The sequence below is a fragment of the Ctenopharyngodon idella genome, chromosome 19, assembly GCF_019924925.1.
Source record: "Ctenopharyngodon idella isolate HZGC_01 chromosome 19, HZGC01, whole genome shotgun sequence".
Taxonomy (NCBI): domain Eukaryota; kingdom Metazoa; phylum Chordata; class Actinopteri; order Cypriniformes; family Xenocyprididae; genus Ctenopharyngodon; species Ctenopharyngodon idella.
The window spans coordinates 13,398,927-13,419,363 of record NC_067238.1 but is presented as its reverse complement, the minus strand read 5'-3'; the positions used below and the strand labels follow the sequence as shown (position 1 = coordinate 13,419,363).

Sequence of the window (20,437 nt, the reverse complement as noted above, 5' to 3'; positions counted from 1 at the left end):
TAATATCATGTAATCAGAGTAGGTCTCTTCAGAGTCGTCTGCTCTCTGCTGTCGGGAAACTGTTCTTTCTACTGTCTCCATCAGTTTATACATAGTAAAGTATACAAGAGTGTAAAAGAAGGTAAACTGATGAGCAGGGACAGGAATTTAAAGGATTTAATTGTTTCTGAGACACCATTCCAGTTCATTAACCGATTCATTAACGATTCTTTAAAAATAACTGATCCCAACTAGAATCAACAAACATACTAAACAAAAACAATACTACTTTTGGCAACATTTCTTTTTGAATTAAAGTACCATTTATTATGACAGAACGTTCTTCCTAATGTGTGTCTTTAACATCCAGTCAGTAATTTCACAGATTTAAGTCACACAAGCATAAAATACACACAACACAGTCACAGTTTACAGTTAATTTTGATTGGACATGATGAAAATCACATGACATCCGCTGCAGTGAATAATTCACCAACTGCTCGACCGATTCAGTCAGTGAGTGATTCAGTCAAACCCATGATTCAGAGCGGTTCATAAGAGTCGTTCATTCATGAGTCAGGTTACACTGATAGCGCAGTATGTTTGCTGTCGTGTTCATCCAGCGAGAACATCACAATAGAAATCATGTTGTCTGTTTATTGTCTTTGTGTTATTTCACAACACACGCTCTGTCTCTCTCATCATAATAAATTCAGATGATAAACTCACATCTCAGTTTAATAATCATTTCTGTTGCTGTAGATTCAACGGTTAGAAACACTCTCAGTATTTCAGTCTAGCGTCTGTCAGCATCAGAGGAAGACGAACAGACTGAAACAAATGTCATAAATCATTCACTTCCTTCTTTGTTTTGTAAGAAAAGAAACCAGTTCTATTTTAAAGACAGAGGAGAAAAAGAGAGATGATTCAGATGAGCTGAAGTGATGTGACAGGACGTCCTGCTGAATCAAATCATGATTGATTTTCCAAACAATCTATTTTATATGAATCACAGGAGCTTTCTGACATCAAGCGTGTTTTATATTGTATCTCCATCTCTGCCGTGGTTCCTCAGAATAAGATTGTTCTCCTGTGGTTGTTTCAGCCGCTGCTGAAGTTCAGGATCAGATGTGATTCGTCAGACGTCAGGGCTGAAATGAGGTCTGCTTTGCTCTTATTAGAGAAGCAGAATGAAGGTTGATCAGTTATTTGTTATTGATCAGAAGATCACAGTTGCTCTGAGCTCTGTGTGATCAATCATTCTCAGAGCTGACAGCTGTCCGAATTCATGCAGGTCTAAGCTGGTCTCAACAGGGTTTTCATTGTGTCTGAGTGCAGGAGAATGAGCTCGACAGAACACAAACAGAACCTCAGAGACACAGAGAGACGGACACAGAGAAACAGACACAGTGAAACAGACAGATGCCAGATTCACAGAAGATGAACAGGTCATAAATAAATGACAAATGATGTTTGAATGGCATTTAGTCGTCACATGAGACTCACAGGTCCCTATTGTGTGCTCAAGGCTCTAGTGAGAACAGACGCCACTGTTCCCAAAACACTGGTGCCAAAGACTAGATATATAAAGACGGTTCACTCGTATTACTATGATTGGGAGAAAGTGCAGAACGCAATATGGCAGAATAAGTCCCGCCTTCTAGGTAAAGGAGCCAATCATCAATTGCTAAAGTCATCGCGTCACTGCAGCTGCCGTTAGAAGCTCCGGTTGCTATAGAAACAGTCAGTGTTTATGATTGCACATGTGCATCGGCTGCTCCAGCCTGAAAAATGCAGTTTTTTGTCATGATTTGAGCGTTTAGAAACAAAATTTATGAGACAGTTGTTGTCAGATTTCATTGGTGATTTCAAATATGAAGTTTAATCATAATCTTGGTGAACAGCTTTGGAGAATTTGATGTTTCTCCATTCAAAGAGAGAGGAGCTGCACTCACATGACTGAAACAGCTGCTGAGAGGCGTTTCAAAGATGGCCACCGAGTGAAATGACTTTCCTGAAAGAGACTTTGCTGATGCAGATCACTGAACTGCTACAACAGCACAACATGTTTCCATGGTTACTGTGCATTCATCAGCTGATCCTCTGTGAAGATCAGTAACTCTGTGTGTGTGTGTGTGTGTGTGCTCATGTTGTACAACTATTTGTACAGGAAACGTAACACACAATGTCATTTCCAGTGAGAAGCTGAATTATTTAATATTATTATTCCATCCTGAAGCTCTTAATGATTGTGATCAGTGTTTCTTTCTGAGCAAAACCAGTTTCTAAAACGCTCTCGATCTTTTGAGCAGAAACCACAACAAACCAATTTAACCCAGATGAATTAATAAAATATACAGGTGCTGGTCATATAATTAGAATATCATCAAAAAGTTGATTTATTTCACTAATTCCATTCAAAAAGTGAAACTTGTATATTATATTCATTCATTACACACAGACTGATATATTTCAAATGTTTATTTCTTTTAATTTTGATGATTATAACTGACAACTAAGGAAAATCCCAAATTCAGTATCTCAGAAAATTAGAATATTGTGAAAAGGTTCAATATTGAAGACACCTGGTGCCACACTCTAATCAGCTAATTAACTCAAAACACCTGCAAAGGCCTTTAAATGGTCTCTCAGTCTAGTTCTGTAGGCTACACAATCATGGGGAAGACTGCTGACTTGACAGGTGTCCAAAAGACGACAATTGACACCTTGCACAAGGAGGGCAAGACACAAAAGGTCATTGCAAAAGAGGCTGGCTGTTCACAGAGCTCTGTGTCCAAGCACATTAATAGAGAGGCGAAGGGAAGGAAAAGATGTGGTAGAAAAAAGTGTACAAGCAATAGGGATAACCGCACCCTGGAGAGGATTGTGAAACAAAACCCATTCAAAAATGTGGGGGAGATTCACAAAGAGTGGACTGCAGCTGGAGTCAGTGCTTCAAGAACCACTACGCACAGACGTATGCAAGACATGGGTTTCAGCTGTCGCATTCCTTGTGTCAAGCCACTCTTGAACAACAGACAGCGTCAGAAGCGTCTCGCCTGGGCTAAAGACAAAAAGGACTGGACTGCTGCTGAGTGCTCCAAAGTTATGTTCTCTGATGAAAGTAAATTTTGGATTTCCTTTGGAAATCAGGGTCCCAGAGTCTGGAGGAAGAGAGGAGAGGCACACAATCCACGTTGCTTGAGGTCCAGTGTAAAGTTTCCACAGTCAGTGATGGTATGGGGTGCCATGTCATCTGCTGGTGTTGGTCCACTGTGTTTTCTGAGGTCCAAGGTCAACGCAGCTGTATACCAGGAAGTTTTAGAGCACTTCATGCTTCCTGCTGCTGACCAACTTTATGGAGATGCAGATTTCATTTTCCAACAGGACTTGGCACCTGCACACAGTGCCAAAGCTACCAGTATCTGGTTTAAGGTCCATGGTATCCCTGTTCTTAATTGGCCAGCAAACTCGCCTGACCTTAACCCCATAGAAAATCTATGGGGTATTGTGAAGAGGAAGATGTGATATGCCAGACCCAACAATGCAGAAGAGCTGAAGGCCACTATCAGAGCAACCTGGGCTCTTATATCACCTGAGCAGTGCCACAGACTGATCGACTCCATGCCACGCCGCATTGCTGCAGTAATTCAGGCAAAAGGAGCCCCAACTAAGTATTGAGTGCTGTACATGCTCATACTTTTCATGTTCATACTTTTCAGTTGGCCAAGATTTCTAAAAATCCTTTCTTTGTATTGGTCTTAAGTAATATTCTAATTTTCTGAGATACTGAATTTGGGATTTTCCTTAGTTGTCAGTTATAATCATCAAAATTAAAAGAAATAAACATTTGAAATATATCGGTCTGTGTGTAATGAATGAATATAATATACAAGTTTCACTTTTTGAATGGAATTAGTGAAATAAATCAACTTTTTGATGATATTCTAATTATATGACCAGCACCTGTACATTAATAATATTTGATTATACTTATTTATACAATTATTTTACTAAAATACATATGATTAAATAAAATATAATTAATAATAGATTAATTAATATAGAGGCCGTTACAGTTATTTTTGTGTTGCTTTCTTGAAAAGATAAAAGGATGAAGATCCTCCAGGAGTCGATCGAGTGCTGCTGATTTACTCTGTTACTGCGGTAAAATCACTCTTCAACAGTGAGAAGAGTCTTAATAAGGATGATATCCTATTTAAGATTATTAATTTTTTATATACTTTATTATGTCTTTCAGTTCAAGCACATTTAATACAGTTATACAAATGAACATTTACTTTAAAGACATAATATTTTTCACCAATAGTTATTCCTAATTTTTCCTTCTTCATTCTCTTCCTTTCACTTTTTTATCTTTTGTGATAATACCATCACCAACACATAAAAAAATAAATAATGAATAAATAAAAATAAACAAATAAATAATAATTAGAACAATAACCAATACATACACAATTAAACACTTTTACATACAAAAATAGGAGAAAAAAAAGAAAATAAAAAAATACAAGAAATACACACACAAAAATTAAACATTCACATATTCATATCAAACTCTTATAATGACACCTAATTCCTAATTCAATAGTAATTCAAATAATATTATTTAAAATCAATTAATAATAATATTAAATAAATAAAATAATAAAATAGTAAGTTGAAAGGGAGGCAGGGTTATATAAAGAGGTAATTAATATGATTCCTTTATTTTATAGTATATACTTTGATTTTAGAGGTGCCCAAATCTTTTCAAAATGTAAACTTTTGCTCTTAATTTCATGTTATCCTCTCCATGGAGCAACTTCACCGCAGCTTCTCCAACATCCTGAAAATAAATGATTATATTTGGAAGATATTTCTGGTGTTATAAAATATCGCATATTGATTTTCCAAGCATATTCTCGCCAATATGGAGATTGTGTAGTTCTTAAATGTTCTTTTAAACTTTGTTTCCAATCTCCTTCTGTTATTTTATTATCTAATTAAATTTCAAATTCATTTTGTTTCAATATTATATAAACCCGTATGTTTAATTTCTTCGAATATATTATTTATTCGTCCTATCAAGTTATCTACTCTATTAATTTTACTAACTTTAATCATAAAACACAACAGAGGGTGAATATCATCTAAAGTTTTATTTTAATCTCATCCTTTAAATAACTTCTTATTTGAAGATATTTGTAAAATAATGTCCTAGACGATACATATTTCCCCATATGCTCTCAAACGTCTCCATCTCATTGTCTCCATAAATTTGACAGAATCTCAAGTCCTTTTCCAGCCCAAACCTTCAATACATCATCAAAAGTATTTGGTTTAAATCTGGATCTCTTGCTATTTCTCTCAAACAAATCATCTCATGATCACTAATATTCATCACTTTGCAAATTCTTCTCCAACATTTAAAAGTTTCACTTATACAATAATAACTAGTATTCACCTTTTTCTTTCTTCCACAAAATATTAATGTACTAATTGCATCACGTGACCCAGTTTCCATACATTTCCACTTTGATATATTATCCGCTCGCATCCAGCTCAAAATTGGCTCAATCTGGGCTGTGTAATAATAATACTCCAGATTTGTCAATGATAACCCCACATTTCTTTACTATTTTGTAAAACCTTTAGTCTTGCTCTTGGTTTCCCCTCATCCCAGATACATTTTCTAAAAATAATATGCCTCTTTTTGAAATGACTAAGATCTTTTATTAAAGAAATCACTCGTATACTCTGCGCTGAGGGCTCGATACATAAAGCAAATATTTGAGGTGATAATTAAGGGATCCTCTTGTCTTGTCCTCCTCATTAATGCTAAATTCTCTGAATGAACTCCATTGGCTCTCACTCTTGCATTCGGTTGATTATATATATTTTTTAACTAATTTAATAAACCTTTGGTTAAAACCATATGCTTCACAAGTTTCAAAAATGAAGTGCCATGAGACCCTATCGAAAGCTTTTTCAGCATCTAATGTCATCATTAACATGTTTCTGAGTTTTAGTCGCATAATCAATAAGATTTAGTGTTCTTCGTACATTATCAAATAATACCCGATTTTTCACAAATCCTGTCTGATCTGAGTTCAGTATTGTTGGTATTATATCAGCAAGTCTAGTAGCGATTATTGATGTGAAGAACTTCTGATCTATTTAACGAGGATACAGGTCTATAGATGAACATTGTTTAGGGTCTTTCCCTTCCTGTAATATTACGGTTATAATAGATGAGTTCATGTCCGTCACTCATCCTGTTCTAATCCAGTTAAAATCCTCACACAATATTGGGGACAACAATTTATTCAATTCTTTATAAAATTCATTTGTAAATCCATCACTGCCGGGACATTTTTCTGTTTTACTTTTTTTAATATCTCTTAATCTCTTCTTCTGTTATTGGAGAGGTTAACACTTTATTTTGTTGACTTGTAATTATAGGAAGATTTAAAGAATTCAAATAATTTTTAATTTTACTGAATCCAAACATTCAGAATCTGGTTTATAAAGAGACGGGTAATAATCTCTAAAACACGAAACTATTTCTAACTTTCCCTTTCTTTCAACCGACCCTTCATCCCTTTACTCATTATTGAAGATTTTTTCTTTTTGTTTTGTTTTTGTTTTTAAATGCTAGACTTCTTAGAGATTTTGCACTATTATCATATACATTAAGTTCTTCTCAATATCTGCAATTTCTATTTTATCTAAGGACTTCTTTAACTCTTCATGAACCTCCTTACTTTTCTTGTAAACTTTTTAATTTATTTTCTAAGTTGAACTTCTCTATTTTTCCATGATCATCTGCTATTATTTCCCGTCTCATTGTGGCTTTAGCATCCTCCCACAATATAACTGCTGTCTCTTCTCCATTATTATTACTCTATATAATTTCTAAAACAGTGTATTATTTTATCTTTAAAAATATTATCCCTAAGAAGAGAATTATTAAACCTCCATATTGAAGATCCTTGATTTCTCCCAAGATCCATTTCCATTATCACTGCATGATCTACTAGTTATTGGTCAAATTTCACAGCTCTTTACCCTTAGCACATCGTTTTTTAACATAAATATATAATCTAATCTGGAATAAATATTATGATCTTCAGAGTAATATGTAAACGGCACACATCTGTCAATCCACATCTGCCCCTTTTACTGATTTGTGTTTCTTGTACTCTGAGTATCTAATTCTTCATCCATCACCAAATTGAAATCTCCTGCCATAATCATTATTCCTTTAACTTCCATTACTAACAACAATAAAATATTTTTTTAAAATTTTACATTTTTTCCCAGGTGGGTTTTACACATTAATTAAAGTTATTTTTGTCCTTCTAATTATCCGCTCACTAACAAATCTTCCCTCCTGATCTATTTCACTAAATTCACTTTTAAAATTAAAATATTCCTTAACCAATATTTCTCCTCTTTTTACTGATGTAAATGATGATGACGAATGTAAATGACGAATACTTGAGCTCCAAACAACGTTTATAATTCTTTATGTTTTTCTTTATTTAAATGTGTTTCTTGCAGAAAAATAATTTCCCCTTCATCTCTCTTAAGTTTCTAGAGTACCTCTTTTTTTTTATTGGATTGTTTAAACCATTTGTATTTACAGTTATTATTTATAAGTCCTCACATTTATTTATTTCTTTTTCCCCCCCTTAATAATATTTATATCATCATGAAGGGAAACATTAACTCTTTCATCTTGTTTTCCTCCCTCATAATCACAATCTCAAATAAACAAACACATTCACTCTTATCAATAGACTTCCAGCTGTGGCGTCCTTCACAAGTTTGCCTAATATTGTCCAAAATTTCTTTTGATTTTGGACAAAGGGGTCTACAGATTCCCAATGCATTTGCTCCTCTAACATTTAGTGGTTTTCAACTGTAAGAATAATTTCTTTTTCCTCCCCTTAAAACATTTTTACAAAACAACAAAAAAGAAAAGGGGAGAAAACTTAGAGAGAGAGGTAGAAAAAAAATAAACTAAGGGAAAAAAAAGCAATAGTAAAATCGTAAACATACAAAATGAATAAAAAATAAACAAAAATAATAATAACAGTAATAATAATAATAATAATTAAACAAAGCTCAACTTCCCTCTTTCTTCTCTCCGCCATCCTTCTTTGGTGGTTATATAATCAGTAACCTAAGATTAATACATTTCTCTAAATTAAACATTTATATTGAGATAATTTCATTATTTTATTTTCAACAAGGAAGAAAAATATAATAAATAATAAGTAAGATACATTTCTCTAAATGAAACATTTTTATTGAAATAATTTCATTCTTTTAAATAATAATAATAAAAAAACCTCCAAAATTTCAAGGAGGGAATTTAAACTCTTTAACCTTTTATTAAATTATATAGTTCATTCCACTTTTTCCCTCTTCAACTGTAATAATAATAAAAACCACTAAACGAAACTTAATTAAGTTTCCTCCTTCATCTCCCCTCCATCCTTAATTATTAAGATTATTAATTTTATTGATTATATCTTTTATAACTGATCAGACTAACAGTTTTCAGCAGATGATAAACTCACAAACATTCCATTGACTTTTATTGACAGAATTCAAACTCCAACTGAAACTCCAACTGTCAAAAAATTCAAATGTAAACAGATGTGCGCGCGCGCGCGCGCACACACACACACACACACACACTTCTGACTGTCTGTCTGTTTTTAGATCAATCAAATGCAGATTGATTGATTTTCCAGCCTGAAAAATGCATTTTTTTTGTCATGATTTAAGCATTTAGTAATAAAATTTATGATACAGTTGTTGTCAGATTTCATTGGTGATTTCAAATATGAAGTTTAATCGTAAGCTTGGTGAACAGCTTTGGAGGATTTGATGTTTCTCCATTCGAAGAGAGAGGAGCTGCACTCACATGACTGAAACAGCTGCTGAGAGGCGTTTCAAAAATGGCCGCCGAGTGAAATGACTTTCCTGAAAGAGACTTTGCTGATGCAGAACACTGAACTGCTACAACAGCACAACATGTTTCCATGGTTACTGTGTGTGTGTGCGCACAACTATTTGTACAGGAAACTAACATACAATGTCATTTTCAGTAAGAAGCTGAATTATCTAATATTATTATTCCTTATTATTCTTTGATTCAAGAAATCTCTCACTTTTCCTCCACATACATTTTAGTCAATCTCCTGCTCATCAGAAGTGTACGTTCACACACACGTGCAGTAGAGGAAGATTGATGTTGACCTGCTGAACTCAGTGTGTGTAGTCGTGTCTCCTGCAGAGTTCAGCTCCAGCTCTGCTCTCTCACACTGACTGTCATTGTTCAGTCATCCTGACACTGAGATCAGCTGATGTTTCAGTAGGACTGGAGCTCGACTCTGCAGGATGATGGTCCTCCAAGAGTAGATCGAGTATCACTGATTTACACTAAATTACTTTCCTGAGACTTAGTTTAAAGTCCAGAAAACCTAAAACAGTCAAAGATAAACAACCAATTGTGATCTGGACAATATTAATGAAGAGTGCTCTCCAGAACATGTATATGGATAGGACTTCGATCACTTAAAGGATCACAGTTTATTTTTGTAAGTAAGATAAATGCGATAAATGCTTGGGAACTTTATGGTGGCAATATAAATTCAAAGACCCAAAACACTCTTACTGTGAAAGATTGTTTGTCAGATCTGTACACTTTTCAGTTAACCATATTTATAACTCAGGTTTTATGTTTCAGTTTTGCCCAAAACGTGCTAAAACTGAAGTATACACACATACACACGTGTGTTTCTTTTTTGTCCTTCCATTGGCTTCTATAGTGAGCTACTCATATTTTTGAGTTTTCTCCTATTCCTGAACCTAATCCTCACATAAACCTTTCTGCATATTTACATTTTAATTACAATAATATTATTTAGTGTGTTTATTAAGTCATATCCTCATGGAGACTTCTGGTTGTTCTCCAAATAGTCTGTAATGCTTCAGTGTAATCAAAGTCTAGTATGAAATCAGTCACTATAGATAATATATAGATAAATTTTACATTATCCAAAGATTCTTCCAAAATATGTTGTGACTTTCTGACTGACTGATGATTTTATTGTGATTGTATGAATTGATTTTTCATACAATATACATTCATTGTCTCTTTTCCTCAGGTGTGCACACATTCCAGGAAATGTACGGCTGTGAATGGGATGATCAGACTGGAACAACAAATGGGTTCCGCCAGGAAGGTTATGATGGAGAGGACTTTCTGTCTCTGGATTTTAAGGAGATAAGATGGATTACCCCAGTGCAGCAAGGATTTCCCAGCGCACAGAAGTGGAACAATGACAGAGCTAATCTTAAGGGTAATAAAAATTACCTCAGCACTGTGTGTATTGAGTGGCTGAAGAAATATCTGGAGTATGGAAAGAGCAGCCTGCAGAAAACAGGTACATCAATTCTTATCCAGCAGTGAACATGTGTTCCTAAACAATATTGTACACTAGAAGAAGAAAAAAAATATTTATACATTTTTTTCTCTTGATGTTTAGATTATTTAAGCATTACAGATAATGTGGTCTTTGTGTTAATCAATAACAAAAATGTTCCTCAAATCAAGGATTGAATGGGAGGAACTTATTGCAAAGGATATAGAAACAGACCCTTATCTCAGGCCCTTTGTCCAGCTGTATTTCTATTATTTGTAATATATTGTATATACCTATAATTAATAATTCTGAGGTATGCTGGAGCTTGAGTGCAGTCTTGTGATCGAGCCCCTCCATTGAAAAAACAAATCAGTTTACCTTTTTCGTACTGATATATTATAGGAAAATATGAATTCTTGTTTGGAACTGTAGCAACTCTCTTTTTCTTTCTCTCTCTCAGTTTCTCCTCAGGTGTCTCTGTTGCAGAAGGATCCCTCCTCTCCAGTGACGTGTCATGCTACAGGATTTTACCCCAGAGGAATAGTAATCTCCTGGATGAAAAATGGACAAGATCATTATGAGGATGTGGATCTTGGTGAACTTCTTCCTAATGAGGACAGAACCTTCCAGAAGAGAAGCACCCTCAGTGTTACACCTGATGAGTGGAAGAAGAACGAGTTCAGCTGTGTGGTGGAACATCAGGGCAAAACCGTGACAGAGAAAAAGATCAGGACTAACAATGGTAAGAGTGATAATATGTGCAGACCATAGAACTATTTATATTCATGTTTTATGTTTCTGTTTAATATTTTCAAATAAAATAAATAATTAAACAAAGTAACTACTGCTAAATACCAATGGACCCTGAATCTGCCAATAAAGATGAACTGAAATAAATACCATTAAACCATATAAACCAGGGGTGCCTAATCCTGTTCCTGGAGATCTACCTTCCTGCAGAGTTTAGCTCCAGCCCTGCTCAATACACCTGTCTGTAATTATCAAGTGCTCCTGAAGATCTTAATTAACTGATTCAGGTGTGTTTTATCAGGGTTGGAGCTAAACTTTGCAGGTAGGTAGATCTCCAGGAACAGGGTTGGGCACCCCAATATAAACCATATATGTTCATATCCTGTCAGTTTTGGGTGATAGCATGTAATAGAGTTTAACTCTGGGTTTTTGAAAACAGATGTTGTTTATTGCACTTGTAAATACAAAATTTCATGATTTTAATTGTAGCTTCTAAATTCCTAGGGTTATTTAACTGTGACATTTTTAATCGCCGTTAATGAAATATCATTAATCACAACATCCCTAATTCAGACCCAACAGAAACATCTGTTCCCATTGCCATGATTGTTGGTGCTGTCGCTGCTGTCATCCTGTTGGTTGTCATTGGTGCTGTTGGGTTTATCGTGTATCAGATAAAAAAAGGTGAGGGCAGAAAGTATGATTTTATGTCACTATACTGACTTTACAATATGTTTCACATATTTGTGTTCTGTTTTGTTTTGATATTCTTGGGTGAAATCACTGAAATTACACTTTTCCTTTCAGGTTGTTTTTCAGGCTTTAAACCTGTCAAGCGTAAGTTTCTGATAATATCTATTTGAAGTAAATGCCTCAGTAGCAGATGGGCTCTGCCATTCTGTACACTTATGTGTGTTTATGTTAGTATCTTTATATGTCTAAATCTGTATTATTTTGGCCTTTTACAAATAATAAATATAGACATATTGTTATTTAAAATTTCTTATGTTGTAACCAATGTATTAATTCTACACACACAGCAACACTGTTCTAATCATTCTTATATAAGCAGTGGTGTTGCATTTTTTTGTTACATGTTTGTCATTTTCTCTTCCAGCCTCTGATGATTCCTCTAGTCAAAGAAGCACCAACAGCCTAATATGTAAGTGTGAAATTACTTGTCAGACAGTCCAATTGTCTATTCATGTGAGTTAACTACAACAATATATCATTCAATAGTATGAACAGATTTGAATTGTTAATTTTTTTTTTTGTAGCTTCTGGCAGTGGATCTAGCACCTCAAGTTAGACATCACATGGCCTTATATATGTAAGTGTGTTTTTATTATTCAGTACAATTTTCTCAGTCATGTGAAGTGAACCAAATGTAATGCTGTTGTTCCTGTAATTTTAGGTCACAACGTGACTGTGAGAACTGATCCTGACCAATAATGTCCAGCCTTCTGCCATAGATCTCTCAGAGAGACGAACACAAACACATTCTCTTCTTCTCTCTTTCTCTCTCTCTCTGACATGTCATAACATGTCATTGTTTTTTTTTAGTTGTTTTTTTTTTTTACTTATTATCCAGTGCTAAAAAGTCTTTTCTTTCTTAAAAAGACTAAACTGTGGCACCAGAAATAAGATGAAACAGTGCAAAAACAAATCATTTTCAGTCAAATACAGGTTAAAACCATATTAAACAGCCCTAATATTCTATACAGAATTAACACGCACAAGTAAACATACAATAGAAGGCTTTTCAATTCACATAACACTAATCTTACAAAAGTTGATCTCACATTAACTGTAGGTGCATTACTATTTGGGCAAAAATATTGTAAGTTCATACATATTATATTGTATTTTATTACCCCTGTGATGGACTGGCCATCTGTCCAGAGTGTTTCCATGCCTACGGCCTGAGATGCTGGGATTGGCTCCTGCATCCCTGCGACTCTAAACAGGTTAAACAGTTTAGGAAATAGGTGTATATATTTTAAAGTCAGGATTTTTGTAAATTGTGATTTTCCTCCTGTGTGAAATCTGTTCTGTAAATTCATTCTGCTTTTTCACCTTTTAGATCATTTAATAAGATAAAACAGGGGAAATTATGATGCCTACTTATTATGTATTGCTATTATTTTATAAGGGATTAACTAAATATTGTATATGTGTTCTTGTTATTTTTGATCATTATGGTTTCATCACTTATTGTGATCTGTGTAAATTTCCTGTTTTTTGCAATGTTTATTATGACTCTGCTGTGAAAATATATTTGTTTTGGATTCTACAATTTTTCATGATAGTATAGTTTATCTTTCATGCATCAGTTCTGTAGACAAATTAAACAATTTATTGTAACAGTAATGATGTCACTCTTTCTTCTACACCATTCAGTACATTTTACTCAGAATAAGCAGAACATCTTATCCCATCCTATCAGTTTATATGTGTAGTGTGTAGTTTATCAGGAGAGCACTTTAAAAATGAGATGTGAATTTTCGCAATTTTCCCTGTTGCTTATTTTTTTGCGAATTTTTTTTCATATTTTTATTAAAAATAGAAAAAACTTTCATTTAAATTTTATTCTTAAATCAAATGTAAACATTGACCTCGAATTCCACACAAATTCATCAAAAAAACAGCTATGAACACCCATTATGTAGTAAGATTTATATTTTAATTGGACACATTTCACAAAATCATGTAGAAATTTACCCATACTGAGTTAATTATTAAATACTACATTCTCTGGGGGGAAAATCTTACTCAGTAAAAAACAAAGCCAAAAATTAAATTATTAAGGACATAAACACAAATGTGTATAAACATATACAAAGAAACATAGGCATACAGATACAATATAAATATAGATGCTCACACGCACACATACACAAAACAATCCTGAAAGAAACTTATTTGGCTTATTCATCTATTTACAAACACAGCTACACCTCTTCTTTCACCGCCTTCTCTAGATCAACATTTGGTGTGAACTAGAGTCCTAAATCAAAAGTGTGGCAACAGCCATCTAAGTTTTTTTTAAATAAAATCAAGACACATTAACACACTTTTTGCAGTGTTTTTTATTTTCAGCATTAATACAAATAGCATTAAAATATTAAAATGTATTTTTAAAAAATCGCAGTGTAACCAATGCAAAGACATATACAGCAGTCTAAGAAATTTTGAGTAAAGATTCTGACAGGATTATTCACAAGTTCCTTTTCAATGTTACTGCACCCTATTCAGCTTCCAGGAGCAGAAGCAGGTTTACTTCTTTTTCTACAGAAGAGAGAGAGAGAGAGAGAGACAATAAGCAGACAGACTCGTTTTAGATGACATCAATGAAATATGAAACTGTTAGGGAGTTCTGTTAATAGTACAGCAAAAATGTTTTTACCTTGTCCTCTAACTCAGAGTCACTGGAGTCTACATGAAAACAAAATTTAGATACAAATAAAACACTTTATTTTCCCTTTTATACATTTGTAAATGTAAAGCATCTTATATGACAACCACAGCTCAAGTCTACATAACAGTATACTGATTACAATATTTAAAAACGTATGTACTACTTAAAAGATTATTATTATTATTTTTTACTATAGAGCAGAACAGATCATTCTAATGTCAGCTCAATTGTAAAGAGCTCTTCAGTGATGTAGTGATCAAACAGAAGAGCTGAATGTCCAGGAAAGAAACTTTATCATGCCGTAAAGCACCAGAGCAACAGCGACCATCGCCATAGAGTCCTCAATAGAAGGAGCGCTGACACCTGATGTGAACAAAATATACAATCAAGAGATACAGAACATTCTGATGGATGTAAATATTCATTTAAAAAATGCAAATAGAACATGCACTGAAATCTAAAAAATAAAACAACAGAAGCAACACAGTAGTGGTGTTTCCATCCTGAATTAATGAGCATTTCTGAATGTATCAGTTGACTGAATAATTCACTTGTAAAGACAATTACTTGTCACCACCTACTGGAGTAAACCTGACCTGCAGAAAGAGTCACTGAAAAATCCTCACAACTAATACCCAAACTGACAGTCTGTCTGGAACAATAACACAAGTGGAGTGATACAAACCGTACACACACACACACACACACACTTATACATACATACACACACATATATATCCCTTTTTGCACTTTTACCTTCCCCAAAAAAGTATACAAAACTATAATTATGTATCTATGACAGTATAACTCACTAATCACATTGAGTGCAGCAGTGGCTCGTCGTGTTCCTCCGTCATGTTTGGCTACACAGGTGATGTCACCACCATGGCCGAGCCCCAGTTTACCCGAGTCCAGCTCCAGACGGCTGCTCTGACTTTTGATACAGTGTGACCCTTATGCCTAACATTAATGTCCTATTGATCCTGTCTGTAACTTCTTAATTATTTTGGCCTTGGCCTATAAGTGCCTTGGGTTTTGTTTTGTTTTTTTGTAGGCCAAACAGCCATCACTTTTTCTCGTTTATTGGTTAGATAAGGAGATATGGTCACTTATTGAGCGAATGTGTTGTTTCTTTTATTTTGATTAGTAGGGAAGGCAGTTCTTTTGTGAGAAAGTTAGTTTCTGTTTGTTTATTGTTTTGGCATTAGCTCACCCCGGAAGATTTTGCTTTCAAATTGTTTTCTTTTTTTCAGGAAATGTTTTACACACGATAAGAATAACACCTCGAAAATGAACAAGAGAACAATAGAATAAAATAAAAAAATGAGTAATTAAGAAGTATTGTTGTGTCATTTGTTACACCCTGACTAGACCAGGGATCATAACAATGATGAACTTAAACTGTAACTGATCCAAGAGCTGTATCATTACAAATATATATACAGGTGCTGGTCATATAATTAGAATATCATCAAAAAGTCTATTTATTTCACTAATTCCATTCAAAAAGTGAAACTTGTATATTATATTCATTCATTACACACAGAATTATATATTTCAAATGTTTATTTCTTTTAATTTTGATGATTATAACTGACAACTAAGGAAAATCCCAAATTCAGTATCTCAGAAAATTAGAATATTGTGAAAAGGTTCAATATTGAAGACACCTGGTGCTACACTCTAATCAGCTAATTAACTCAAAACACCTGCAAAGGCCTTTAAATGGTCTCTCAGTCTAGTTCTGTAGGCTACACAATCATGGGGAAGACTGCTGACTTGACAGTTGTCCAAAAGATGACCATTGACACCTTGCACAAGGAGGGCAAGACACAAAAGGTCATTGCAAAAGAGGCTGGCTGTTCACAGAGCTCTGTGTCCAAGCACATTAATAGAGAGGCGAAGGGAAGAAAAAGATGTGGTAGAAAAAAAGTGTACAAGCAATAGGGATAACTGCACCCTGGAGAGGATTGTGAAAAAAAACCCATTCAAAAATGTGGGGGAGATTCACAAAGAGTGGCCTGCAGCTGGAGTCAGTGCTTCAAGAACCACTACGCACAGACGTATGCAAGACATCGCATTCCTTCTGTCAAGCCACTCTTGAACAACAGACAGTGTCAGAAGCGTCTCGCCTGGGCTAAAGACAAAAAGGACTGGACTGCTGCTGAGTGGTCCAAAGTTATGTTCTCTGATGAAAGTAAATTTTGCATTTCCTTTGGAAATCAGGGTCCCAGAGTCTGGAGGAAGAGAGGAGAGGCACACAATCCACGTTGCTTGAAGTCCAGTGTAAAGTTTCCACAGTCAGTGATGGTTTGGGGTGCCATGTCATCTGCTGGTGTTGGTCCACTGTGTTTTCTGAGGTCCAAGGTCAACGCAGCCGTATACCAGGAAGTTTTAGAGCACTTCATGCTTCCTGCTGCTGACCAACTTTATGGAGATGCAGATTTCATTTTCCAACAGGACTTGGCACCTGCACACAATGCCAAAGCTACCAGTACCTGATTTAAGGACCATGGTATCCCTGTTCTTAATTGGCCAGCAAACTCGCCTGACCTTAACCCCATAGAAAATCTATGGGGTATTGTGAAGAGGAAGATACGATATGCCAGACCCAACAATGCAGAAGAGCTGAAGGCCACTATCAGAGCAACCTGGGCTCTTATAACACCTGAGCAGTGCCACAGACTGATCGACTCCATGCCACGCCGCATTGCTGCAGTAATTCAGGCAAAAGGAGCCCCAACTAAGTATTGAGTGCTGTACATGCTCATACTTTTCATGTTCATACTTTTCAGTTGGCCAAGATTTCTAAAAATCCTTTCTTTGTATTGGTCTTAAGTAATATTCTAATTTTCTGAGATACTGAATTTGGGATTTTCCTTAGTTGTCAGTTATAATCATCAAAATTAAAAGAAATAAACATTTGAAATATATCAGTCTGTGTGTAATGAATGAATATAATATACAAGTTTCACTTTTTGAATGGAATTAGTTAAATAAATCAACTTTTTGATGATATTCTAATTATATGACCAGCACCTGTATATATATATATATATATAATAAATATTTTTTTTACTCACAGCATGGGTCGGTTGTATCAGAAGAACAAAGGTGAGGGCAGGGTATGACAGGATGTCCTTAGTATTAAAATTTATTAAATTCACATCAAAATTCAAGACCATACAATGTGTTAAATAACTAGCTTAAAGGTGCAATGTGTAAATTTTAGGAGGACAGAAATGTAATATAATATACATAACTATGTTTTCAGTGGTGCATAAGGACCTTACATAATGAACCGTGATGTTTTTATTACCTTAGAATGAGCCATTTCTATCTACATACGCCGCGGGTCCCCTTATATGTTAAGTCATGATTTTGCGCCGGCATGTTTCTACAGTAGCCCTAAACGGACAAACTGCTCTACAGAGCACGTTTGCTTGACTAGCTACTCTATGCTGTCTCAGACAACAACATATTTGTCCTGTGTTGGCCACCGTAGCTTCTCTATATTGCAATTCGCAACCTCACCGCAAAATTTACACACTGCATCTTTAAAGGAACACTCCACTTTTTTTGAAAATAGGCTCATTTTCCAACTCCCCTAGAGATAAACAGTTGAGTTTTACCGTTTTCGAATCCATTCAGCCGATCTCCGGGTCTGGCGGTACCACTTTTAGCATAGCTTAGCATAGTTCATTGAATCTGATTAGACCGTTAGCATCTCGCTCAAAAATGACAAAATGAAATTTGTGTGCTTTCCTGATTTTAGTTTTTGATAATGTTGTCATTGGCCATGATTTTGTTAATAGTGGTATCTTTATATTTCTAATTCCTAATGTAATGTTCTGGTAATGTAAATTCATATAATAAATCAAAATAGAAGTTCACAACTTTTCTCTTTAATGTGGAACTGGTAAGTATGACATGATATAAATTCAGTGGCTGCTGTGCTGATCTAAGCACAGACAAACAGTCTGTTGTGATGTTTTTGTAATACTGTTTTCTCTCGTAGCCTCTGATGATGGTTCAAACAGCTCAGCTCATACAGATCCTTAAGAAAAAGGATGCAAGTATGTTGTTATTATTATTCAGTAAAACTGTTACGGTGTGACCTGAAATCTGAATACACACCACAATATAAAGACTTTGCATCCTCATAATGTAGGTCAAACCAGTGCGCACACACACACACACACACACACACACCTGTCTTATATGATTCTAAATGATTTACATGTCAGTAAAGCTTTTAATTCACACTTTGCTCTTTTTTGGAGGTCATTCCTTATATGAACTTGCTCATTTTATGATGTAGAAATGTGACAATTTAAGAACTTATTTTGGAAAATGTATATTTTTGTGTTTGTTTTCATTCGTTTGTATTTCTGTATTAGTTTTCCTACTGTTTTAGTTTGTCATGTGCTTTAGTTTGTCAGTCTGTTAATTAGTTTAAATATGAATTCTCAGTTTGCCTGCTTGTTTGTCACCATAGTTAGGCTACAGATCGCTTAATAACATAAGGTTGTTGTTTTTTAATACTGTTTTTACTCAATTGAGCTGCATGATTCTGGAAATTGAGAATAAGACAAGAGATCACGATTCTCCCATGATTCTGAACAGACAACTAAACAAAATAACACGTCATTTGCTAGAGGTTCTGAAAAAATGTTAATTGCTGCAGTCTATTTATAAATATATATTCAAATGAATCTTTTAATCGGTTTGAATAAATGATTCACTCATAATAGGCTTGTTCGAGATGCATCAGTGTTGCGCAGACCGATCGACATATGACATCAAAGTACCGCGAGCGCGATTGGAGAGCATTCGACTCCTTATGCTTTTGAATCGCTTTCGCGGTACTTTGATGTCATACGTCGATCGGTCTGCGCAGCGCTGATGCATCTCGAACAAGCCTAACCTTCACGTGCTTCAGTACTGGATGAAAATGTTTTTGAAGGCATATCTTGAATGAATGATTCAAAGACAACATATTTTTTAAGTCACTTGTCGCCTCCTAGTGGCGCAACAATGTAATTGATACAATCTATTTGAAACGTCAAGTTACTTTCAAAATGTGATTTGGACATTCAAAACGCCGTGGACATCAGTGTTTATATCTGAACTATAAACTTTTATTCCAGTACTTCTGTGATCATTTGAATTACTGTAACACAGAAATAATGATACTGTTGTAAAAACTTTGTGGAGATGTCACATATAGGCTTTCTAAAGGCTACATAATTGCTCTCCCTTGCTCAGTGCAGCGCCAACATAGATCTGAATGTTTGCTGTGATCATGTTCGTCAAAGCTTTAATAAACGAACCACTGTCATTTAGGAATAAGATTGCGTGAGTGTTTGATCTTGATGATTAATCGTGCAGCTCTGTGTGTCTCATAACGGAAACACAGTCTCTTTTCAGGCTAGACATCATTATTAGACAGAGTTTGCATTAAAGGAACACTCCACTTTTTTTTTTTTTTTTTTTGAAAATAGGCTCATTTTCCAACTCCCCTAGAGATAAACAGTTGAGTTTTACAGTTTTCGAATCCATTCAGCCGATCTCTGGGTCTGGCGGTACCACTTTTAGCATAGCTTAGCATAGTTCATTGAATCTGATTAGACCGTTAGCATCTTGCTCAAAAATGACCAAACAGTTTTGATATTTTTCCTATTTAAAACTTGACTCTTCTGTAGGTACATCATGTACTAAGACTGACGTAAAATGAAAAGTTGTGATTTTCTAGGCCAATATGGCTAGGAACTATACTCTCATTCCGGCGTAATAATCAAGGAAAATTGATTATTACACCGGAATGAGAGTATAGTTCCTAGCC

At 34.8% G+C, this 20,437-nt stretch overlaps 2 protein-coding genes across 30 annotated transcripts in view; one reads left to right on the top strand and one right to left on the bottom strand.

Annotated features, from left to right (window-relative positions):
* Positions 1-20,437, top strand: part of LOC127501176 (major histocompatibility complex class I-related gene protein) — a 128,712-nt gene that overhangs the window by 28,316 nt on the left and 79,959 nt on the right. For 4 of the 29 annotated variants that reach the window (XR_007926537.1, XR_007926552.1, XR_007926548.1 and 1 more), the window contains exons 5-11: positions 10,245-10,445; positions 10,885-11,166; positions 11,748-11,858; positions 11,982-12,011; positions 12,292-12,336; positions 12,452-12,504; positions 12,589-12,739. The exons of 3 other annotated variants lie outside the window; for them this stretch is intronic. Coding sequence is in view for 9 of the 26 variants with exons in the window: in XM_051873036.1 (XP_051728996.1) it covers positions 10,245-10,445; positions 10,885-11,166; positions 11,748-11,858; positions 11,982-12,011; positions 12,292-12,336; positions 12,452-12,483 (701 nt within the window). In the remaining 17 variants the exon portion in view is untranslated. Of the gene's footprint in view, positions 1-10,166; positions 10,446-10,884; positions 11,167-11,747; positions 11,859-11,981; positions 12,012-12,291; positions 12,337-12,451; positions 12,505-12,588; positions 13,545-20,437 lie in introns of those variants that run through there. 22 more of the 29 variants (XR_007926542.1, XR_007926540.1, XR_007926538.1 and 19 more) reach the window with 15 other exon arrangements.
* LOC127501178 (tapasin) overlaps positions 1-20,437 on the bottom strand; it is a 47,321-nt gene that overhangs the window by 12,876 nt on the left and 14,008 nt on the right. The gene's annotated exons all lie outside the window — the stretch shown is intronic.